Source organism: Phaethon lepturus, unplaced genomic scaffold (genome assembly GCF_000687285.1).
Source record: "Phaethon lepturus isolate BGI_N335 unplaced genomic scaffold, ASM68728v1 scaffold15842, whole genome shotgun sequence".
Taxonomy (NCBI): Eukaryota; Metazoa; Chordata; class Aves; order Phaethontiformes; family Phaethontidae; genus Phaethon; species Phaethon lepturus.
Window position 1 is genome coordinate 2646 of NW_010522738.1, and position 26070 is coordinate 28715.

Sequence of the window (26070 nt, forward strand, 5' to 3'; positions counted from 1 at the left end):
GGGAGCGGTCTAGAAGGGACAACCTGCAGGGAAAGACTGCAGGCCAACTGTGGGTCAGTCTGAAGACAAAAAGGCTGAGGGGGAGCACAGTAACTGATTTCCAAGGGAGGAAACACTGCTGCCAAAGAAAAGGGATCCTTTGGCTCTCCATGCTCATGGAGAAAGGGAGTAACAGGAATAGGCAAAAACTATGGCACGGAGAATAAGCTAAAATACGAGTGCAGCACAGCATGGTTTGTGGGATCTCCATCTCTAGAGGTTAAGCAAATATGACCAGAAGAGCCTGAAGGGTAGTTAGCCATCTTTTAGGGCAATGGATTTGTTAGACCTCCAAAGGCCCCTGCCAGGCCAATGAGAGGCAAATATACATTGACACAGTAGTGAAATAAAATGCTTGAGCACCAGCCCTTCAGTAATAACTCAGGGTATACAGTCTAATAACTTAACAGGAAAATTTAGTTGTTGGGTTATTTTGTTTCAGACCTGGATGCTGTAAGACCAGAAGCCAGAGTTGGGATGAATTTTACTCCTACCTTCAATATGGCCAAGTTTTCAACCTGGAATTCCAGCTCCCTCCATCATCAACCAGAACTCTCAATAATAATGCTTATATCACCCATTTTTATTGTCTATTTCTCCACTGCCTGATCAGTGGCACTGTGAAATGCCCGAGACAGCCTGGCCTTTTAAAATTACACACAAACATGTAAGGGCTCCAACAGCTCTTCCTGTACCTGTAGGCACCACTGCCTGCACCCAGGTCAACGTGTCCTATTATCTTCATGTTTTGCTTTGCTGACATTTATGAATGCCACTGCTTTGTTAAAGAAAATTTTATTGGGCTAAGAAAGCAGGATATGGTGATGTTCATTACTGGTATAACTTCTCCTTTCATTCATCATAGCCATAATTAATTTTCTAGCATGGGTATAGCCTGAGATTTAAAGCCATCCTCGTGAAATGAATTAGCTCCTCTTCTCATCTTATTTGGAGTTCCCTATTGTGAATATACTCCAAGTGTAATAGAGAGGCAATTTATGAGAATGAAATCTCATCTGTGTCCTATTCCTTGCCCTCTCTCTGGTGATTTTATTATGCCAGCGTGCCTCTTTCCCATTTGTTTAGAGGGCAGGCTGCATCCGTTACTGTAAGTTCAACAGGTTGTTTAGCATACATCAGCGCACAGCGGGAAGTGGAGACAGGTCTTGAATGCATGACATCCAGCAGTCAAAGCATGCACTTGGGGTCTGTGGGTGAGGGATCACAGTACCACAGAATCATTAAGGTTGGAAATGATCTTTAAGATCCTGAAGTCCAACCATCAACCCAACACCACCATGCCCACTAAACCATTTCCTGAAGTGCCACGTCTACATGTTTTTTGAACAATTCCAGTGATGGTGACTCCACCACCTCCCTGGGCAGCCTGTTCCAATGGATGTTGCCGCACATAGCGTCTCAACACCAAGGAAACCCTTACTGAAGGCTCACCGTGGTCCAAGACTCAGATCCCACTAAACTACAGCTCCATCCTGGGGGAAAAGATGGATACAGTAACCTGTGGGCATGAAACCTGACCTGACCCAGGGCTGGTATTCCAGCACCAGCACACCTCCCATCACTCCCAGTCTGGTAGGCAATGCAGCTGAAAACATGAAGATGGGATGGACCAACTGCTTTCACCCAAAGAACAGTCTGCTGTTGCTGAATCTGCTGAGGTTTAAAGCCATCCTTATGAAACGAATTTGCCCTTTCCCTCAAATTATTTGGAGTTGCCTGTTGTGGATATAATCACAGCAGTGTGTGGAGAAAGCTGATGACTTCTGGGAATGAGCATTCAGCTTCGGGGCAGCTAGGAAAGCTGAAGGGAAGAAGCAAAAGTTTTTGCAAAGCAATGCAATGTGATGACAATGCTCCAAGGCCCTGCTTGGGAACTCTGGTGTTTGCAAGCAGCTAAACCTCCCCAGGCCTTAGTAGAAAAGCTTGCACCTTTCACCTGTGCCAGAAAACTCCAGTGCTGAGAATTTCTCTGTTGCAGTGGAGGCAAAGGTTTTTCCATGTTGCAGAGCTCTAGGCTTGTTGGTTTGAAGGCGGTTCCCTAGTTAAACCAAGGGGTAACTATTCAGAAACTTAAAAAAGGGCTGTGGCATCAATTGTTGACTCCAAGTCTTTGGAGCAATGCAAACATCCTATAATGCAAACATCTTGCACAGCAGAGCAGATCCTGCCAATCACACAGTTATAATGGTCCTCTTGCAGGAGGACGTGCAGGTGTAGCTGGAAACGGTGAGGAAGCAACCCTGGCCATCAGCGATGCCCCTACCAGCAGCTGGGATGGCTGCATTGGCTGATGTCCCATGACCGCCACCTCCACCGCTGCTGCGAGGCTGGTACGCCGTCAGAGTGTAACGGCTTATCTTGATGGGTTGGCTTGCAAAGTACGGCAGCTCACAAAGCACAGAGTGCAACTGCATTTGCACTTTAAATCAACCTGCTGTCTGTCCTGGGAAAATCTCTATCCACCTTAGCACTGAATTTTTATCATCAATTGACTGCTTAGGCAGTTTGCATACAGATTTCAGAAGAATTGAAGAGGATATTTTACTGGTTTAATTTCAACTGAGTTGAAAATAAAAATTAGCACCGTTAACTTTTCACAGATTTTACCTTTGGAAAGCGGTTGCATTTGATTTTCCAGAAAACCGGGATGTAGCTAATTAAAACTGCACATATCATCCTAACATCATATCCTCACTACTGAACTTCTAACCTGACATAAATACATTGCATATTGTAACCTGTTTCTCCTGATTATTAACCTTGAACATGGCAACCTATAAATCATCAGTGAAACAGCTGGTGCTCAGCATTGCCCCAAAGGTGTATGATTACGATCATTTTATATATATCTTGGTATGCAGACATGAAAAATTCATTGAGAGCTTGGTATTGTAAGACTTATTGTAATGAATTTTCTTAAAAACATAGATCATGCTTAAAATAGGTGTCTGCTCATTATAATGTAGCCATTTATATCTTCCCGAATTACTTGTGCATAGCTTGGCTGATTTCTTAGAGTCCAATGTGATTCCTAAGCAAATTCAGAGTGGTCAGTGTGCCTGTACTTCAGGGTGAGATTTTTGTTTTTGGCTTTATGCCTTTATTCCTATGGGGGCCAGGACTCAAACTTGCAAAAATATCAAAAGGATTACAGGTTTTTCCCCGTTGAAGACTCCTCTGCAGTGCTTGGCGATACATGCATTGCTACGGGGATTTCAGTAGCTGCCATTAGCATTTTGGCTGTGGGCATGATAGCTATAGATTCACATGAGATTTGGTGCCAGCAAGTACAAGGATTGAGCAATTATAAACCAATAATAAAAGCAAAGGGAATAAACATATCATAAAATGGGACATAAAACCAGAACTTGAAAATGAGCTTGTAAAAACCACTAGTGTAAACTCTGCTGGCCAGGGCCTCTAGGAACATGGAGAGTTAGTTCAGAGGGAGTGGGTCATCTGGCAGCATTTTGGTCTTCGGGACCATGTCCTCACCTTTTCCATGCTCCCAACAGCCAAGTACATATATACAGCCTACACCAGCTAGAAATGCGCTCCGTGATTTAAAGCTACCCAGCACTGATCTAGTGAGCACTGAGAAGCCTGTGACGTGTTCCCTTCCTACACACATTTTGCAGGGAGGCTTTTACTGCTCATGTCCAAGGTTGAGTGGTTGTTGGCAGGTGAAGGGAATCATGAAGAAAAGGCCCTGCATTTTGCTGCTGATTCGTACCAGCAATTTATCATCTGGCAAACAAAACCATTCCTTTCCAATAGGTTACAAGAGGCTTGTGTCACCTCTGTCACCTCCCCTCCCTCCTGAGGCTCCTCTGTCAGAAACCCTGCCTAGGATGGGATGGGGGAGAACCTTCTTCGTGCCATCCTTGTCCATGCATTTTCCCTAAGATAACAAGAGTTAATGAGGGAAGCTTTCCCTGCCCTTGCTATAGTCTCCATGAACAAAGCACACCAATACAAAGAGGATTCTATCGAGGACTCCTTTACTGCATCGGCCACATACTCCTTCAGTCTTCACCTTGCTGGAAGGTGGAAGATGCTGGAAGGGCATCACTGCCACCTTGAACCAGGAAGGGAAATCACAGTATTCCCACAGAAATCTCTATGTTCCTCCCAGAACTCCTGGTTCTGATTTTCCCCATGACAATTTTCGTTTGCTGCAAGCAGCAGACACGCAGACATTTGCATGCAACCCTGTTGCATGTTGGTCGTCAGAGAGATCAGTGTAGATTTAATTTGCTTTTGCCGGCTCAGAGCATGCTCTCCCTTACCTATCAGAAAGAGTGAAGACAAACACAAAAACAAGCTCCACAATCACTTGCATATTATTTCTGTAATGCAAACAGTAAAGGCTCAGCAAGAAAACCTGACATCACTGCACACAAACGTTGCTTGGGTCACCACAGGCATGGGGTGTAAGAAGCGATCTAAAAAGCTACCTCTCCATGAGGAATAAAGGAAGTGCATGGCAGAGAAGCGTAATTTGTTCCAATTTAGTTAAGATCCTCTTGGCACACCAACTTGCAACTGCTTTAGGATGACTTCATTAAATAGTGCGCAAGAAAGCCCACTCATCCTTTAGCTTGTACACAATGAAATCTACTGTTGAAAACAGTTTTGCAAATCCTATTGCAAATCCAAGTTAAAAACATCCACCTCTGAAACGGTTGCAGTCAAATGCTACACGTATTCAAGTGCTGTTACTGCATAGCGTGATCCCTGCTAGCCATCAGCAGAGAAGCTGATCCAAATTCATTAGAGGCTGTTACATAGAAAGGGTGCCAAGAAGAGCTGACAAACACAAGGTACTTAGCAGCGCATACTGAAAACAGGCTGAAAGATCTTTTGGAGCTTGCCTCTTGTGGCTTCTAGAAAATAGCTTTTTTCCTTTGGATTAAATATAAATATACAGTAGGTAAGAAATTATGGCAGCTCTTCATGTGACAAAGGGAAACCAATAGGGCAGTGAGAAAGCTTGCTTAAGTGAAACACTGTTTAAAAGCCAGCAGATGCTTTTTTCCTTTTCCTGAATGCTCCTTTTGAGTGCAGTTGTACAGCAGCAATGACAGAAGGTGCTTCTTGGTAGGAACTGGTATTGGGAAAGCTGGTCTCAGGGCCTTTTTAAAATTACCAATTTCTGCTAAGAGACCAGTGGACACTGGGAACATCAGCTAACCACCTCTTGCTATATGACAGAAAGCAGACAAGGCTAGAAAAAAACAGGAATATTATCTTCTCTCTGCCCATCCCTGATGTATCCATAAGCTCCCTTTATTCAGGCAGCCGTAAATAAAGCCAAGGAAGAAATAGAAGGGGGCTTTTCACTCCTGCACCACCAGGGAGAAAGAGAAGCTGTTAGCTTAGAGTATACTAAAGCTTCAGCAATCTACCACCTAAATTTCAGACTTGCCCCATCAGCAGAGCAATGTGTACAGCAGAAGCCTTTTTAGGAGAACACGAAGCTGTAATGATGCAAATCCTGACACTTAAACCCAGTGTCTGAACACGCAACTTCGGTAACTGCGTTAGTCAGGTGAAGCGGCTCCGCCACCTGATCCAGGTGTGGACGAAGGAGTATTAAAGAAACATGAAGGGCAACCAGCCCTCCTCCTGAAGAAGCCCGTGTACGGATTTATGTTCACATTTTTCTGATGTACTATGCAGTCAAAACAGCAAGTAGTCCCAAGGTTGAGTGGTGGCAAGTTGCTCGGTGGAAGCTAAGTAGCCGTAGTCCTGAAAGCAGGACTCAGTGGGACAACGCGAAGCAAGACCCGAAGCTTGGCATGCGGTTCTACGTGGAAGGAGGAGATAGAAGAGAGAAGCTGACAGATTTGGTATCTCATGGTGGGGTAGCAGGTTTGCCATCGTACAGTGGCAGCAGTTGAGGGGGGCTGTATTACGGCACCCCAAGATGTAATGAAGATGGTCACGCTCAGGGATGAGCTGAAGTCTCTTACCCAGCCAGTCCTAATCAGGGTGGTTTGAGTACGGCATGATTGTTGCTAACATTAGCCTCACAACATCTTTGTTGAAGAAGGCAAGTGTCATTCTCCATTCTGAAGACTGGAAACCACAATTAAAGCAACCGCCTCGGGGAAGCAGACAGAATTAGAAATTGAATCTAGAGTCCTGGTCTGCCGATATGCCCATGGGCTCAACCTTCAAACTTGTGTGTAGGCAACTTAAAACAGTCAAAGGGCACCTTTTACCTGCAGCTCAAGAGACACGCTCCCGCAGACTCCAGCGGTAGCTCCAGCCTAATCAAACGGGCACAAAAGAGCAAACGCTGCTTGCAAAACAAAGCACATACCCCACTGGTCACTAGAGTGCTACAAGCTGGAATCAATGCGATGATTGTGATAGCTGAGAACAAATTCAGCTATGTTTGACAACTTCCAGAAAATATTGGCAGAGGACAGGGAGTCTGCACTGCCCAGCAGCACCTTTGTGAATTGATTAGCCATATAGCAGATGGCAAGCCTGCTGCAGACGGAGACAGCAGAAGATGGCCAGTCTGGTTGAGAAGAACTTGAAGACGACTGGGAAGCAAAAGCACGTCCTCACAGTGACAGCCCAAAATGATATTTCAGAAATGTCAGATGCGTGGCAGATGAGGAACAGGACAAATTTTTAACATTTTCTTCAACTACTTATTACGAGCACCTGTCCGGCTCATAAAACAAAATTATATAGCTCAGTGTAAACCTTTCACTTTCACCTCTTTCCTTCACAAAAATCCTTAAAGAAAACATAAACCCCCCCATTTTTTCTTTTAAAATAATCTTCTAAAGTGGACTTATATAAAAGTAATTCAAGAATCAACCGATACGTTTGAGAGAACTTGCATGCAGGCATGCCTTGAAAGTTTGATTTTAGGAAAACATTCTGGACAAAGAGTGAAGGCTTTGCTTCCCTCCTCCTGCCACATATTTTTGGGAGGGGTTTGGCACATGTTTGGGGAAAATTCATATTTTTAATGGTTTTAGGAAATGCCTCAGGCTATTCAGAGTCTGCACAGCTGCTCATCAGTAGCCAGCCATGGCTGAAGGAGCAGAAACTATGGATCGGAGAAATATGCCATCTTTGTCTGGTGCAGAACAATGCCGCTGCAGCGAAATACAATGGCTGTCTCTTATTTTCCACTAGCCCTTCGGAAAAAAGAAAAAAAAAAAAAAAGAAGGATCGTGGAGTTTCCTTGCAGGGCCTCTGAGCGGAGGGAGCAAACATTAGCTCTGCGCTCACAGATATGCAAATCCTCCCCGGGCCCAACAATAGCAGAAGCCCAGTGGGAGGAGACCGATAGCAGAGACCAGGCGGCTGCTGCTCCCAACTCCTACCCCTGCAAAGCCCACAGGTTCCCGGGGCTTCCAAGGTCAAAGCATCGTCCAAGGAGAGTGGCAAAAGCTCTGGTAGCAGAGCTCATTGTCCGCAGAGCCGTTTTAAAGCTTACAGGTTGCCTGCCATTCGGTTTACGGATGCAACTGCCCGAAGGATTGACGAATCCATGGTTCAAAGTCTGTATATTGCCCCTTAGGTTAATAAGGCTCACACACAGAAGTTAGAACTGAAAGAAAAAAGAGGAGCTTCTGCAGTGAGAGACCCTGATTAACAGTGCTTGCATCTGCATACTCCAAGCAAACTTTCTAAATGGGTGGGTTGGGTTTTTGTTTTTAACACAGACTACAATTACCAGTATTTAATGAAGTCTCTGACTTGCAGCTGTCACTGATATCTAAATTTGTTAAGCAAGGACTGAGTGAGTACAAGTAACAGATTGGAAACTACCAGGATTGAGCTACTGCAACACAAATAGCTCAATTTATTAAGATTTCATGTTTTTACCAGTGCTGACAGCAATCTATAAAAGCTGGAAAAACAAAACCAGAGACACAGATTTATCCCCCTTTAGAAAAATACATTTTTGCACTATAGTTCATGTTATCCTAAATATTTGCTATTTTGCATCAAGTCTATCACCTAAAGCTGCATACTGACTGAGCTGGGGCATTCACCTTACATTCAGACGGTTTTCTGATTGCTTCCAAAACTCCCATCAAACTTTGATCACAGCAACTGTCAATCCTTAAAATTTGATTTTCTTCACATAGTTTCCTCAGAACAGCTGACTCAAGCTAGTGATTTAGAATGGATGCCTGAAACATCGTCTCTCTGTGTAAGAAGCCAACTTCAGGTCTCCCCAAGGCATCACCACTTGAAGCCAAAGAGGGGTACAACAGGTTATTTATACAGCACTGTGTAGCAAAACCTGCAGCCAGCACTCTCTCCCATTGAGCAGAGTCAGAAAACACTCATGGGCTGGGACCTTTCAGGCCCCCAGGGAAGAGTTTGGAGGCAGCAGGACCAGGAGCCCTGACATCACCAGACGCCCAGCCCCGACATTAAGGATTCAGAGGTAGCTGAAATGCGTGGTGCAGAGCAACAGGAGTCCTAAACGTCCCAAGTAGTTGTGATTGCAATACGAAGTTCAATGGGAAGCTTAATGTTAGAAATACAATCAATCACCTGCACCCCAACCCGAATCTTAAGCCTCTCTTAAATGAAAAAGTGCTTATTTTGCTGTACTAATTGGCAAAAGTCCCCAGTAGAAGAAATGTGTTATTCCAATAAGCAGTACCCTTTGACATTTGACATTGATACAGAACAAGAGACCGAAGCTGACAGTAAGTACCTGGGACAAGTTTAGGGATTTGTCCGCCGTTTCATCAGTGAGAGTTTTCAACACTCGCACTTGAACCAGTTTCTCCTTTGTGGTCCAGTTCTTAAAAAAATGTGTCTTTAATAGCCTGAGCAGCTTTGTTGTTGTTTTGTTGTTTCCCTTGGCAGGACTGCACGTTGTCCGCACAGAAAAGGCTGTGTCAGTATGCAGACCATTGCTGTACTTGGGACACAGGTACCTCCTTCTTGAAAGAAACAAAATGAAACAAAAAAAAAAGAGTACTTTGCATTCATTGATAATCCCAGTAACATTTCTGTGACCATTAAGAAGTCCAGCAAAAAAAAAAAGGCTTCTCATTGAGACAGACAAAAAGAGTGCTCCAGATGTGAATCAAGTGCAGAATAGTATCTGATCTAAACATCTTACTCATGTAAGCTTTTATTCATTTAGACACAATTTAAAACTCCGTAAGAATCTTTGCAATAATTAACATGTAAAAACTTTGTGTCAAATTAAAGAAAAACCTTCATATTTTCATGTAATACATTTCTCGGACATTAGATGGCAATCCCCCCACTTCATTTTTCATACCAGGGGCCCATATCCCTTCCAAAAATCAAATGTCACCTCCTTTCCAACAGGTGAGCGGGCTGTTTGGCTTGCAGGAAGCAAGGCTGTTCGGAAAGCACAGCCAGGGTACAGAGGTTCCCCTATTACCATGGCATTCGCTCTGTTGCAATCAGTTCTCCAGTTTTGTTTTTAATTTGATTAGGAAAGGCAAATGAGTGATACCACTGTTGAGGAATGCTAGTAAGAGAGGCAAGATTCACTGCTTTGTTGCTTGGACACCCTACGCCACGACTTGGATGTTTTCGTGCCAAAGACCTACAGGCAGTTACCAGAATTTCCCCCTCATTTCGACAGAGGAAGGGGGTTTGGAGAAGAAAGAGGGTTAGTGTAGCACTTAATAATATAATTTCTAGTTTTGCCAATTAAAAAGGTGCCTCCCAAGGGATATCATTAGTCTGTGTAAATTTTTGCTGGGAATTATAAAACTGAATTTGGAAAAAAAAAAACAAAACAACCAAACCGAAAAAGCTATTTGGTCTCAATATGTGAAACACACCACAACAGGAAGCACCTTCCAACTTCTATAGTGGGAATTCTATAGGTACCAGAAAAAATAAGACACAAGGCATTTCAGCAACTTAAATAACAGCCTAAACAAATTCAACAGAGTATGTAACACACCTGATCAAGTTAATGTACCTTGGCTTTCAGCCTCTCAACTTTTGAGAGGTCTACGTGTGATGTTTTAGAAAAGAGGAAGGAATAACACACCTCGTCAACCATTCAGTGATGTACATGGCGGGGGGAATCCTTCCTGACCTTCATTAACTCCGTATGATCTATTTAAGTGGCAGTACGAGACATCCTGACATCTATTCATTTCAACAGTACGTGCCTGTGATTCATTCACACAAAATTCACTTCCTAAGCTTTCATTTCTCATCTACTTTCATCGTTCATGATGAAAGATGAAAATTTTTCAGGCCCCTTTTCATATGTCCCCCCGCTCAGGACCCAATTTTGGCCTTGCAATACTTGTCCATTTGAGTTCTTGTGCAAATTCACAGTGGACAGGAGAGCAAGGTTTGCAGCTCTCCAGCATTCCAAAAGCACAGATAATAATATTAAGTCCTAGGATGGGAGTCCACCCACAGCTGGCTAGTCAAATAACTAATTTTTCATGTACTCCACTGAAAATCTAACCTTTTATCCTCACTCTCGAGATGGTTGTGTATGTGTGTGTCAAGGTGACAACACTGTGAAAACAGAAGTTCTCAAATGGTACATTATCTCAAATATCAAAAGGTCACAAAAGGGTACAAATCGGTAGCTCTCCAGAAGAGACACTGGTTTTTATGAAAAGTGGGTCAGTTTTAGTTTCATGTAGGTTGTTTTGACACAGTGGTTTCTGGCATCACAAGCTCTGGTCTACAGGATACCACAGAGCCTTTGTATCCCTTGCTGTCACTACAGCATTGTGTTTTTCTACCCATTAAACAAGGATAAATGACCTAGATATTGTGCCTATTAAAGCCTCATTTTTCTTTTGCCCTTTTGTTCTCTAGTGTACCACATTATCACATGCTGAACACATTTTAAAGTATTCTCAGTATCTCATGCCCCTTTGAAGGAGTAAAGTAGGGTTTTTAGTGTGCATTTCTGTAGAGTTACTTAGAGTGGAAAATATGAAGGTAATTCAAGGTTTCTCTTCCTGCCTAGTCCCTCGAAGACGATCAGTTCAGCATTTACAGCCACTAATCTAAAAAGACTATAGCAGAAAAATGCTATAAAAAAGCCACAATGCAAATACAGAAAGTCAACACCAGTTTTGATGTCCCTAAACACTACATTCTATAATTACATCTCTGCATATCATGGGTCACTTTTATTAAAAGCATCATTACTACAGTTGGCAGCAATTTACATCTTATCTTACATGATAGCAGTTTCCAAAGAAAAAAAATAAAAAGACATCACAACAAAGAAAAACAATACATTTACAAAGTCATGTCTGTAAACTTCAAGGCTAGTTTAGAGTTGAGGTAATGCTGTTTAGCTTTGTGGCTAAAGTAACAAAGTCCTTTAATTTAAAAAAGGTACCTGATTTTTTTCTTTTTGTTTATACCAGTGCATTACAAGATCACGAGACGATTAAACTGTAGCTTTAATCCTGTAAGAACCTTCTCCACGGGTTAATTTCCAAAAGGTACTCTTCACATTCAACAGCTGCCTTATTATTGCTGCGTCTCAAGACAGAGACATTCACACTATCATGAAGATTGTCAGAGAGAGAGTGTGTGTGTGGGTGTGTGCGCGCACATGAGCGGGTGAACTCCCATACAGTCAAAATGAAGCGCGAGTACGATATGTATGGTAAATTTCATCTTGACCTTCACAGCAAAAAAAAAAAAAAAATTAAATATATAACTTCATCCTTCCTTTAAGCAGCACTTCCTTCTATTAGTGCCACTTGATAACAAATTGCTGCTTAATTCATAATACCAATGGTACCAAAAGAAAAGAAAAAAGCAGAGCATTATGTCAATTTCCTTAAAAAGACATGATCACCTCTCAAATTTCATCTCTCCTAGGGATAATAAATAATGCACTGCACAATACTTAATGACCAAGATACCTTTTGACACATCTGTATAACATGACTTGAACTTTTTTTTTTGCTACACTATGTTACAGAACAGCTTATAAAAACTAAGTATGAACATTAACTGTGAGTGTAAACAGTAGGACTACCACTTGTCAAAAGTTTAAAACACTTTAACTGTAACTGGTACTGGTTATTCATCATTTTCATTGTTTTCTATTTCTTCCCCCCCATCAAGTGAGTCTAATTCTTCACCCTGTGCTATTTCATCTTCTAAAACGGAGGAATCTGCAGTTTTATCAAGGCTCTCCTCTGCATCACTGCCTTCGAGATTTTCTTCATCTTTAAAGGCAGTTCCTTCAGTTTTGTCAGTAGCCTTCTCTTCATTGGAGCCCACTGCGTTCTGAAGTCCTGCTAGTGCTGGGAAACCGGGCAGAGTCAATCCTCCCAGTCCTGGAGGTAGAAACATAGATGGATAGAAGAGGCCAGGAGCCATGGTAGACAGCAGGAAAGGATTGAAGGCCAGAGGGTTTGTGGGCAATCCAGTGTTGGTGGTGGTGGTAGTAGTGGCAGTGGCGGTAGTCGCCGCAGTAGCAGCACTGACAGATCCATTCGCAGAGTCAGTAGCAGAAACAGTGTCTGTGCTTTTCTCAGAGTCTTTGTTCTCCTCTTCATTCTCATTTTTCTTCTCTTCAGCTTTTGAAGCGCCATCCTCAGTCTCTCCTTGACCGGAAGTAGTAGTGGCATTTCCAGTAGTAGCCGTTATCGGGTTATTTAACAATCCGCTTAGTCCAAACATATTGGGCAATCCTGCCATCCCTGGCAACATCAGAGGCAACATGGCAGCCGGATTTTTAGCATCCCCCCCAGCAGCAGCAGCTGTTGCTAGCCCTGATGGGAAGCCCATGAGACCTGCGAGCTGGAGAGACTGCAGGCTCTGTAGGTTCTGGAGGCTTGTGAGGTCCATTCCAGCAAACAGACTGTTCATTAGTAGTGGGTTGATTCCCGAAGTTGATGCTACAGCAGCAGCTGCTGCAGCTGCTTTGGCAATTTCACTTTTTGGCCTTCTTCCTCTTCTGCTTGCTCCTTCCTCCCTCACAACAGGTCCAGTGAGAAGACGGTCAAACATGGACTCTGGAACAAAACCCTGAAAAGGGAATGTAAAAAACAAGCTTTATTCTTGATTTGCTTTTATAGCTTTCAGCAGTTAACTGATGACACTGGAAGAAAGAGAAGAGAATTTCAGCATACTCCAAAGTGACTGGTTTTTCAAACCTGGCAAATCATGACTCACTAGCTGCTAAAGGGAACATCAGTAGAACACGCAAAAAAAACTGAAGAAAGCAAAGTCACAGATTTTGTGTATTTAAACACAGCAGTAAAACAAAACATGCTGAAACTCTGTAGCTTCATTAAAAACCCCTCTGATATACTGCAGTTATGACTTTATAGCTTTGTACTTCATACTGAACTTCAGTATACTAATATTTTATTAAAATGAGTATTTGTAGAATTGTACCCTTTATTTTCAAACAACTGCGGTAAAACAAAAGGCAGAGAATCTTTTCATGCTGTCTGTTACCAAGATGACAGATTATATTTCTGTTATGAATATGACAAATATTTTCTTAATAGTTCCTAATGTATTAATACCTGTGTTTATTAAGGATTGTTGCTTATAAGAAAAATATAATGCAAAAAAAAACGATGAAGGCTGCCTTTTTCACATGTACTCCAATCCCATTCTGCAGCAGCTTCCTATCACCATCCCACCCTGAGCTGGGTAACTCCCACCCAGACGCTACAATTTCCTCAGCTCAAAACCAGCTATAAGATAAAGACATAATAATCAATTTACACAGCCTCCAACTTTTCCATGCTATAATCTACAATGAAGCATGGAATGAAAGTTTCACTTACAGACTGTTTAACAATGTCAGTCCAATCTGGAGCAACAGCAAATTCAGGATTTTCTTCCAACCATCTTGGCAAGTCCTTCATTGGAGGGGCCATAGCTCCACCCATCTAATGCAAATGACAAGGTTAATACTAAAAAAAAACCCACCCCAAACCCCAAAACCAAACAACTATTTATATGAACATTTTCTATCTGCACTTTAATCTCTGAAGGATGGCAATGAAGACTTTCAGTTCAGATTCTGGAAAACTACACGGAAACCACTTAATGATACTAGACTTGAGAAACACAGCATTTTATTAAAAAAAAATCTAGTAAAATGCTGCAGCCTAGGCAGGGCTTCATATCTGATACAAGGAAAAAATATGCTACACAATTTCAAAAAGTAGGAGTTATTTACTCAAGTGATTAATATGTTCATGTCAGAAGAACAAAGGAAGAATTAAAGGAACTGGATGTTACATTTCAGTAAGAATATCTGCCAATGCCAAATTATTAAACTTTTAAAAACAAAGCTTGGAATAGAAAGCCTGCTTTCCACATGCAAAGACATTACTAAAGACCTCCACTGAACTACTTAATTTTTACCTTTTTTCCATTTCGCTTATTTACAACAGGTACCCTTTCTTCTCCTGTCAAGGTGTTTATATCCAGTTTATTAGGGTTTCGACATCTGTGTCGTTTTTGTTTCGGCTTCTGAAATGGGGAAAACAGCACATCTGCACTCTTCTGGAAAGAAAAGAAATTTATTTGTTTTTAATTTTTCAATTTCTTGACAAAAATCACCAATTATAGAACCTCTTCTTACAACAACTTTAAGAAGGGACCAATTGCTTTACCCTCAGATTGTGTCAGAAAAATCTTTTTTGTTATCCAGTGAAGAAATTCTGCAGAACTTGACACAAACACTTTTTTAACACATACAAATACTAAGAACAGAAAAGCAACCCATACACTCTTGTGCCACTTTGAGGTTTAGATGTTATATTAAGTGTGGCTAAGGAGAAAACCTCTGCTGAAAACCAACAGTTAAAAAAATCCAATTACTACGTCCAGTGTGAGGAAATTAGTTTTGACATCTGTAAAACTAACTTCTGCCTTACTTCAATACAACAATGCTTTTAGAATCACATACTTACTGGTACATAACTTGGCATATCTACAGTGTAAGTAGGATGCAATTTAAGCCATTCAACTAAATCCTTATTTTTAGGAGCATCCTCTCCCACCAGTCTGGTCCCATCCTCTAGATTGATTACAGGGATGCGAGTGTCTGGGTCCAGTTGACCAGGAGATGGAATGTTCCTTGCTGGTAGGGCTTCCATATCTTCTTCAAAAGCTTTGGTCACTTCTGCATCCTCCTGAAAACATTAACATCTGTATTAATTCTCATTTCAAGGGAACAGTTACCTGGGAGAAATAATTTCAGGTACTGAAGCTAAATGCTCGAAAAGATTTTGCACATGCAAGAGTTAATGGGGTTTAAATATTCATACTATGTAAAGCAATATTGCTACATTAGGGAATTTTGTAAATTTAGCATCCTTGAACATTAAAGAACACACAGCTGAAGACAGAACAATTTTCATGTATTTCCAGTTAATGACCTCCATGACCTTCCCTTTTCTACACAGTAAGAAAGTCATATTTAAGCCTCAAAATGTATGTTGTTATAAATTTGGTTTGTGTAAAAAAAAAAAGTAATCTTGTCTTTTTGAAAGTACAAGCTACTTAAAGCTCAGTCACAATTTGCTAGAGTAAAAACTTGATACGAACACCATCTTGTTTCGTTCAAAAAGAAGTAGCAGCTCTAAACACAAAGCTGGTTGGGTAAAAACTGTACATTACTATTAGGGGTAGCACAACACCACTTTAAACTCACATTCAGAAAGTACTAGATACAGAAGAACAAATATAAGACAAAAAGGTTGCTGTCTTACTACAGTTAATGATGTCCGTTTGTTGCTCATAAATAACAGATCAAGCCCTTCTACATTTTTCCTTCTTCCTCTCCTCCTCTTCATGGGCGGTTCTCCATCTATTAAAGAGCCATTTAGTAGATGCCTTGTGGGTGTGCGTGAAAGACCTGCTTGCAGCAGCTCCATTTGAGTTTTAAAGGCATCAGACACAGGTGTGGAGACATTAGGCAAGATAAACTTTGAAGTAACAGATGAAAAATTTGAGGTAGAACTTGTTGCCTCTCGTGAGGCCTTTGATAAATCTACAACCTTTTCTTGTCCATTTTCTGAGACCACCTGAGACTCACGTAACTGGGCAACCATTTCCATAAGATTTCTCCTCTTGGCAGCTCTCTCAGCCTCAATTTCAATCTTTCTTCGTCTCCTCCTCCTCTGACGTGGAACCGATAAATTGAGTGCATCTTCCTAATGAAAAATGAGCATTTCCAAACATTAGCAAAGCTCTGCTTGCTATGTTGAATTTAAAATAAAAGTCCAAACATATAACTCTCAAAAGAAAGCCTTCATTGTATTCACAAAAGCACTTTTTTTATTTTTTCCTATTTTAAAGAAATGCTAATTTTTATTTTTTCTATTTTGCAAAAGAAACGCATGCAAAATAAAATCTTCTAGGTAAGAGAGAGATGCAGCCTTGCCTTTGATAACTGAGGAGAAGCAGTAATATCTTCACTGCCACTGACACTGGCTTGACCAACCATGGAGAGCTCTGCAAAGCTCCTTTTTTGTAGAGGGCTGTCCACAGCTGTTGGAGTATACCCAGGTATGAGCCCCTGGAAATCAAACATCTGGCGCCTATTTACTGGCCACTTCCCTTTCAGCACTGCTTCACAGATGTTGTCTAATCGGTTGATCATTACTCGGTCCTGCATAAATGAGAAGTGTATAACAAACCTTCAGCGTCAAAGTCACCTTTTAAACTCAAATGAGTATAATGAGACAGTACAGCTTACAAAGCTTAAGAAATACATTCAAAACCAAGTATTTCTGCAGGTCAGGATAAAGTGATTGCTTACAAGAAGCTAATACATAGACAATTTTGTAGAATAAAACATCACTGGAATTTAAAAGCTGCATTTACACTGGGGGGGAAGGAGGAAGGCAGAACAAGTTTTCTGTACAACTATGTACTAACTGACAAATTTAACAGAAACTTACTACTGTTTTACACTGCAAAACTTTCCGTAGTTAGCAAAATCAACAGTTAGGACGGGAAAAATCAAAACATCTGCAATCAGTATCTTAAAGCTGTAGTTCTCCAGATCCAAGAGGCTGGATCTGCAATTCTGTGCTAGGAAGTGGATCCTCATTAGCGTCACTATTAATAAAGTTCAGCATTATGAAATGGGCACCAACCTAGGGACATCTAATGAATGTCAATTTTCATTCCACGCCCATTATCACTTCAAATTTCACTGAAGCGTGTACACTAAAAAATTTCTAATTATGTTTATTAGTCTACTTATGCTGAACCTATACAGATGAAGGATTTTTTGTTTTACTTTTACACAATGACTGGAATAAGATTTTAGTCCATGTTTCCAAAATACATGCCGAAAACAAAAGATGATGAGTAGCATTTGATTTTTTCCATTTCAGTATTCAAAAGCACATTCTATGCTAGCCTGCCTGAAGTAGTAGAAACTTCAGAACTATGAGAAATACTGCTGGTTAGGGAATATGAGCATCAGCTAGCTTCCTGAACAGCAAAACAGTGCAAAAGCCACTAGCAAATCTCAGCAGCTGCAACAGACTGCTTGCTTTCCCCAGGAATAAGCCTATTAAGAGCAAGGCCCTTCCTCCCTCCCCCCCATCCCAAACCAGATGGCCCTGTTATGGTGATTAGTAAGCTTAAGACTATTACTACTTTATTTCTCTCTCTCCCCTTACTGCAGAGTACTAAATTATGTATGGATTTATTACAAGGTTACGGTTTCATATTTTAAAAAACATTTTGTATTAGATAATTTTCTGCATTATTACTAAAATAAGATAGATCTTTGTCTTATCTAAAACTACTGCTTATGTTTGCAGGATACCTTAATACAATTACATCTGTCAACATTACATAATGCCTTGGATCATGTAGGTCACCAATACTCTTCTCTACAATCTCCTCACCCCAAAATAAAAGGTGATCTTACAAAATCTCTGCTCTCAACACTGCAGATTGCTCTGCAGATGAAATCCATCATTCAAAATCATGAGTTTGCTTCCATCAATAGAGGTGCAAGAGGTGTGATTCTGCTGACATACAGTGATAAGCCTATGAAGAACTCATGTCTGTTGTTTTACTAAATGACAGCATTTACATTTCCTCTGCTATTCTGTATGAAACTGAAGAATAAAATGCTATTCCACAAATGATTCATGCAAAGAAGTCCCTTGCCCACTCTTAAGTGCAAGTTCATACAAAGATCGCCATTATTTTGCAGACATGACATTTCCCATATTTTATCTGTACTGAAAAAGACACATGCCGTTCTACCCCTAACCAACCTTAGGCCAGAATGAGAAGGCAAATGTTCTCTCATGAAGCAGCTGAACCACAGAGGGATCCCCATCTTCCATGTAGAATCCATCGCGCGTTTCATCCCTTGCAGTACTCATAGAGGCATTGCTTTCTTCATCAAAATTCTTACCCTGAGAAACTGCTCCTGCTGAATAACAACCATGACCAGGCATTAACTACAAAAGTTCCCAACCACCCAATGTCAACCTAACTAGAAAGGTTAAGACAACCAGGCTTGACACAACATTTCTAACTCCGGCTTTTGTTCAGTAATTACTGCAGCAGAGCCATAGCTTTCTGCATTTGGCACAGAGAACATGCTTATTGGCTCAGTAAGCTATCTTGGAAATCATCCCTTGTGGGGGAATAACCTGCTGATGCCGGATGGTTTTTATGAAAGCTTATCTAGCCACCTGATACACGGAAGGGCAGAAGAACTGCTACATGTAGCCCATCCTGAGCTCCATAATGGCTCTATGTGTGCCACTTACCAGCTGGCACAAGTTACAACAGCTGTGGGGCTCATGCTAAGCACACAGAATTGATCTGACCAATGCATTACCTTCAGGTTGGGAGGATTCTTCTGATTTATCATCATCATCCAGTTTCTCCTCTTCATCTTCTTCTGAACCTTTCTCAGAAATAGATTTTGGGTCTACATCTGTACTCATTTCTACATCTTTCAATTCACATTTAACAGAGCCAGGCTCGGCCTCAGGATCACAGTCCAGTTTAGTGTCCTTATCTGCATTATCTTTCTCCTCTTTGATATCAGACTTTTCTTTGGCTGCTGGATTTTCAGACCCTTCAACTTTAGACTCCATTTGTTCTGTTGTCTTTTCTTCTTGTACTGGTGTGGATGGGACAATAGGTGGTGTTTGACTGCAGCCAGCACCAAGAGGGTTTACAGAAGAGAGAGTATTTGCATTACCCGTTCCTCTGTTTTGAGCAAAGTTTTTGTGAGCCTCAAGAAAAGAGAGTTCAGGATCATTCAAAATGTGATAATCTGTCCTACTGACTCCATGTTTAGCAGCACCGATCAGTAAGTCTTTGTCATGTTTACCACACTCCCACCACTCTGGCAGGTCCAAGCTTGGTTGGCAAAGTTTTAGCCGCTCCCCCAACTGTGGGTGATGGAGAACCTGTTCACGGATTTTACGCAACAGTTCTATGCGATACAAAGTTCTAGAAGCACGCTCTTCTGTGATCGGCTCAATCATAGTGGAAAGATCAGGCGGTTCTGCAATGACACCAATTTGTATTGTTTAACATGGATTAAATGTACAGCCATTTCAAAATCATTACACCTGGGCATGAAGTTTCAAACAGTCCCACTGCCTCATAGCAGTCATGTTGATTTCTACAGTCTACATTAAAAACTTACCATCATCCGGTTTGACTGGCATTCGGCACACTCGTCTACACATATTCACAAAGCCATTAAAATACTTTTCCAAGCTTTCGTCGGACTTTTTATCAAGCCTGGCAAATGCTCTGAACTGATTCCAGTCAAACTGATGCTTTACAGGATCGAAAATAATTCCAAAAGTAGACACCACACGATAAAAATCGGCTTCTTCTCTTCTTGTCCATCTAGTCAAGGAAGAAGCAAGATAGTGAGGTCACTGAATAAGCAAAAGTCCAAACACAGTTTGGATGTCCCCAAACCCCCTTATTCTTTCAAAACAGAAGGACGGTACTGGTGACACACAAGCTCAAATGAGGTTTAAGGAAAGATATCACTGAGAAACTCACTTTTGTCGTTTTTCAGTTATTATAGCTTCCCTTTCTGCTTCTAGTGCCCTCACTTCTTCCCGAGGCCGACGTCTCCTCCGGTCAGTCTTCATTAGTGCCTCTTGCCTCATTTGTTGCCTTTTATAGCTGCGCTGATAGGCAGTAATGAGGCGACGCAGACGGGTAGTCAGGGTTGAAGTGTTGGGCCAGTAGAGTTGGCCTAACTCAGAATTGCTTTCACTGTGCTTGTCTAGAGAATAGAAAAGTATTTGTGCACTGCAAAACCACCCCTAAACATTTCAAAGTTTCTATGGCTAGAACTGGATTCCTGTTTTATCAGATAAGAACATATGCCTCATTAACATTGGTGCTTAACAAATGAGTAACAGGATAACTATATTGGTAGAAAATAAAAAACCAGAATCAAACCATCCAACTTTAAGAATTCAGAAATGCTAGTAAAGCATTTAGAAATAACCATCAAGCACTATTATTCAATGTTATGAATGCAAACATATTACGAATACTGTAAGTATTTAAAATAATGCAATGCATCTTTAAATATATTACTAAGAAAATCATTCTGCCTCTGAGGAAACACCTATGCTTATGATTTCCCACTCTATTATTCTCACTTAAACTTGGCAATTTTCCTCCATACTGGGGAAACAACGTATCTGTAACTTCCAAGATTATCTCAGCACAAACATCAACGGCTGCATTATGAAACATCCAGTCTTTATCATCTCAATTTCTACTACGTAATTAGAAACCCATAAAGCCGTAATGTGGATTATTCAAAGACAGTAAATAATTGTTTTGAAAGATGTGAAAGATAAGAGATTTAGCACTAAAAACTTTACTGTGGTGTTTTCCTAAAACACAACCTATCCCCTCATGTGGCAATATAAACAGTCCACCTTTCACCACATGGTCCATTTTTGCCTTTTTAACTTCTTTGCTATAGTCTTACTTGGGTGTATTTCCATGGTCTCCTCTTTGTCTTCTGGAGGGGAGTTTGCAAATTCCTTTGGGAGAAAACAGAACTTACTTTAGTTCTCAGTTTTGACCATATGTTATAATTTCAGGAGAAAAATATGTCATCTCTCAAACACAGTAGCAAACAATCTTTGTAAGGTGTGTTTATCTGGTAGCTCTCAAAACTTAAGAACTGCACATTAAGATAAACATGGTGAATCAGTTACGTATATTTGTAATTACAGAAAGTTGAAGTTCTTACATCAATTTCATCCTTGAAAGGAGTTCTGGTTGGTTTATATTCTGGATCTTCATCCTCTCTATCAAATTCACCACTATAAAATAAGAAATATTTTCAAGAAATATATTGTTTTTGAGAGGGGGCTGATTTTCTGGACAAAAGCAAAAAAGCTACAAAAGCCATCAATATGGGGTATTAATTTACGTATTTATATTTCATGCTCAACTCTGTAAACAATTCTATTACTTTTTACATCATATGATCACTTCAGATCCTCAGGCGAGATGTAAGCAAAATATGATATATGAACTCACACCAACATATACAATGATGATAAAGTTTATTAATTTTTTCATTTCCTCCTTACCCATCACCGCCATCTGCTAACATGTCTGTCCCTCTCTGTTCAGCAGCTATGGCCTTTGCATCAGGCATGCCAACCCGTTCCAGAAAGCACAGTGCTGGATCAGCTCTCATAGAATTGTACTTCTCATAACCTGCACGCAGCGTGGGAGACAATTTTTTTTTTTTTAAAGCTATGACCAGCTGTGAATAGAACAGGTTTAGCAGCAGAAGTACAATTTTCTGGATTCATTTATTATTTTTAAATAAAACGAAGGTGCTGTCACCGTGCTGGAAACAACCATTTCATTCATGTAATGAAATTTTTCATATTGGTAAATTCTACCAGCACAGAAACATTTTCAGATCAATAACATTAACAAATAGCAGGTACTGAAGCAAGCATTCAATTTAATGTCTTTAGATAGTAAAGTAAAAATCGTTCACAAGTGAAAAACTTCTTTAAGTTTCCTATGTGACTTTCACAGTGGTTCTCCACATTCAACACTCCCTACTGGAAACGTAGAGATGCGAATGGGAACACACACGCACACACACACATGCATTTTCTATAGCTCCAACCCTGCTGGAACGCTCAATGTAGGCTGCAAAAATGCTGTATACATGGGTTATACGTAAGGCCAACGAACCTGTCTTATTAGGTTTAGGATGATGCATGTCAGTAAGATGACACTGTTCCCTCTATGGTTTTCAAACTGCTGTTTGCTTTTTTACTGCCCAACTTGACTAGATGGAAAATGGCAGATCCCAACAGTGCACTGCAGGAAAATGATTTTTAGACTAGACTTGCCTCAGCTGAGCCCACAAAACAGAGCTGCTGTACATAGGCAGAACAGCACAATTCAATTAGGATTTGTACTACAACACACTGCTCCTAACTGCTGTAGAGCCTCAAGCCAAACTGTAATCATGAAAGGTTTTATAAGCCATCATTCTCCCCTTTAGTCAGGCTGGGCTGCTGAGAATACCTCTGCGACCTCCAGAGAATTGGGATTATAATCAGGAATCGCTCACTGTATATATCATGCCAGCTCTGCATCCCCAGCCTTTCAAAGTTAACAAGGCTGCATCCCACTCAAGGGAGCCGGGAGTTCTCAACACTGACATTTGTGAAATATTGCTTGGAACAAAGCCCAGGAGGCACTTGTACAGATTAATAGCAGAGGTTAAGCCCACCGTCCACTTTGACACTGGTTGGCAGAGTTAGCAAGTGAAGCAGTGCTGGAAGCAAAGTTTATGGAGATCTATCTTACTATTTGGCTATTATTTAAACAAATATGGTTTTGTTTTATTTACAGCCAAGAAAGTAATGTTTTCTTCTCAAATGTTCTGCAAACATTTAAAAACAGCATCTGATATTTACAGCTCATATTAGGTTTTTAATGCAGGCAAGAAAAAAGGGAGATACAAGCCAACAGTTCTTTGGAACAATACTTGTTAATATTATGACTGAACAGTCCTACACACAGAAAGCTTTACAACTGAATTTTGTTCAGAGTGAGACATCACTTACCGTGTTTAAATACTCCAATTAAAAGGGATTTATCCGCCTCCTTATCCCACCAGTCTGCAGGAACTTCGGCATGGAATGGCTCAGGTATCCATATATCTACTTCACTGTAAAAACAGCATTATATACATTCTCAAAGGTATTACTGGACAAAAGTGTTTAAAAAAAAATTGGCTCATGTTGTTCAGTAAATATGAATTTTGAACGGGGAGAAAACCCACCAAACCCCAATAAAGAAATGGAAACACCTTCAAAAAATAATTACGATGGTTAAAAAACCCCACATACAAACAAAAAACCCACCACAAACAACAAAAACCACACACAAAAAAACCTCAACATTAGGCTGTTTTGGGAGTGGAATGCCAATGGTTATCCAAATATGATTCATTTAAGGTTTTAGAAATTTTTTTTTAAATTCTTGAAATTGAGATAGAATAATCCTTCAATATTAGTAGAACTGAAAATCTGATTCTGTCATTTCCCACATTGTTCCCTCCCCCCAAAAAATTAGCCACTGCGCTTGATAAAATAATAAGGCTGCTTGAGAATAGACATTTAAGAGTTAAAGTGTGACAACCTTTAAACGCTGCATTATAGTACGTGTACTTTATAAAAGCCAACATCATACAGCAAGAAATAAACCTACACTTGCACTAACCTTGAGTCAGCACCCTCTAAGATCTTGTCTGCTTGGTCCCCTATAACTTCTTGTCGTAGATAGTAGAGCATGCGGACACGCAGCAGGACCCTGGAGAGGAAGGCAGAGGGGGGAAAAAGTTCTTAACTTCAGGACTGTTTGCCAACAGTGGCTTTTGGCAGCTGCTGCTGTTCATCCATCATCCTGCCAAGGCTGATTAGCCATGCTGTATGGTAGGCTTGAAGCGTGACAGATGGTGGCACATAATCACCTCTGTGTGGTGCTTTCTGCTGGCTTCCAACAGGCCTGCCTGGCAACCGCTTACACTGCACAGAGAGAGACCCAGCTCAGCCCGGCCCCGGCGCATTTCATTTAGTTCTACCTAGTGCAGCTTGTGAAGTTTAGACACGTACTCTACCACTGCCTCTGAAGTATTGAAGCAAGTTTGTAAACAACTGAGCAGATGGCTTTCAGTAACTGTTCTGCTTCATTATCTCATAAAATTTCCTCAGCTGCTGCCTTAATACCATTTTTGGAAGCACATCAGAAGTTGTAGGAATAAACGAGATATAAAATCTGGTTTTACTACCTTACAATAAACCCTCAATATGGAATGTCAGGTTTTTCAGATTATACAACTTTTTGCTTCCGAGAATAGGGGAGAAAAAATAATCCCCTATCTCCCTTGGGAGGTATTAGCTATTTTTACTCTTTATAGTTCAAACTGCTGTTTAATTTTACCTGGGTACAACCTAACTGCTACAAGGAAGTGAAAAATCTTCATTGCCCATGTTTATTTCTCCCCATCTCTGCAATGCTACAGTCATTTTTGGAAGCGCTGTCAGGTGTTGTGGTCACACTGACGCTGGCAGAAGACAGAACGGCAGACTGGCTTTTCAAGGAGACTAGCAAAGAGGTCACCTCTGTAGAAAAAGTATCTACCTGAAAAGAATTCTGCTCTCCTATGTTTACCCAATTCAGGGCACCCCCTGCTGCCTAGTTCATGAAGTAAAATCAGTACCAGCTAAAATGGAGATTATTCAGCCTGCCCTCTCACCCAAATCCATCAAGGCAACTGTTGAATTGCTGCTGCTCCTGGAACAGCAAGGATGACCAGGGAGGCAGTAATCTGATCACCCACTTGCATGAAAAATTTAGACCACCACATTTTAAGAGCTCTTCCTTAAGAGATCTGATGCAACTGGAGCAATACCCGTTTTTACACATGTTATTCAAGCAAACATCAGAAGAGCAGGGATTCGAATGAAGGTCATGTCTGCAATTCAAAACATGTCAGACATGCTTCTTTTTGTATGCATGATAACCGGGACCAGTAAGGTGTCCCTGCTCCTTGTGTGGCTATGTAAATAAGCTGTTGAGGGTCTCTATCATCTTAGTGTTACACAATAACAGCTGTTACATCAAGCCAAAGAAGAGGAGCAGGGAAAAAAACCCAACATCAACCAAAAAACAGAGGATCTTTGCACCTTTCAGGAGTCCTATGCATTAAAACAGTATACATGTTACATGAGGACAGGACACCAGTTCTTACAGAGCCAACTGCTACTGCTGCCTTCTGAGGGAAATTACTCAGACTATTAATTGGCTTCCACCTCTGTTTGATTTTACTTGGATTAAACATGTTGCTTCTACAATCCACTTAGTCCTTGGTGGATCTAGGAAGTGAAGGAAGATAGCAACTGAAAACATTCTTGCACAGTTATTTATCAGTCTTCCCTATCCTTGTAATTGTTCTACTGTATTATTACAGAAGTAGCATTTTAAAAATGAGTTTAAGTCTGACCTGCAAACTGATATATCAAGTAATATGGACATGTTACCTGAGAGATTAAAATAATGCTATGGGAAAGAATTTAATTACTTTAAAAGCAAGTGAAATGTAGTAACAGATCTGAGTAACAGTTTAGAAAAAATCAGAAAGCCGTTTATTTGGATGTGTGCTTGCTAACGTAATTCTGTAAATATCTGTCTTCATCAGCTGAGAATTAAGCTTGGTTAGCATCTGGAAACAGGCTAATAAACTCCTTAAATGCCTTTCCTCCTTCACATCACACCCCCTATTGACAGGCCACAGGTACTTTTCAAATCAATAATTTCTTTCCAATAAACAGTATTAGCAAGACACAATATAAATTAAAAACACAAAGTAATGACAAACTTTTGAGTAACACTGCATTACATCTGTATGGTATATATACAATGAAGAGCATAAATTTAAAACCAGAACAAAACAAAACCCCCAGAAAGCAA

At 40.7% G+C, this 26070-nt stretch overlaps 1 protein-coding gene across 1 annotated transcript in view; it reads right to left on the bottom strand.

Annotated features, from left to right (window-relative positions):
• Window positions 1-11190: 11190 nt before the first annotated feature.
• Window positions 11191-26070, bottom strand: part of LOC104616784 (chromodomain-helicase-DNA-binding protein 7) — a 52689-nt gene continuing 37809 nt past the window's right edge. Inside the window, exons 22-36 of the mRNA XM_010281910.1 lie at window positions 23821-23910; window positions 23163-23266; window positions 21654-21783; window positions 21308-21380; window positions 21041-21095; window positions 20089-20317; window positions 19718-19926; window positions 18896-19573; window positions 18321-18481; window positions 16460-16687; window positions 15786-16229; window positions 14985-15206; window positions 14434-14574; window positions 13848-13952; window positions 11191-13074 (exon numbers count right to left, since the gene is read on the bottom strand). Coding sequence (XP_010280212.1) covers window positions 12121-13074; window positions 13848-13952; window positions 14434-14574; window positions 14985-15206; window positions 15786-16229; window positions 16460-16687; window positions 18321-18481; window positions 18896-19573; window positions 19718-19926; window positions 20089-20317; window positions 21041-21095; window positions 21308-21380; window positions 21654-21783; window positions 23163-23266; window positions 23821-23910 — 3823 coding nt within the window. The 3' untranslated portion in view covers window positions 11191-12120. The remainder of the gene's footprint in view (window positions 13075-13847; window positions 13953-14433; window positions 14575-14984; window positions 15207-15785; window positions 16230-16459; window positions 16688-18320; window positions 18482-18895; window positions 19574-19717; window positions 19927-20088; window positions 20318-21040; window positions 21096-21307; window positions 21381-21653; window positions 21784-23162; window positions 23267-23820; window positions 23911-26070) is intronic.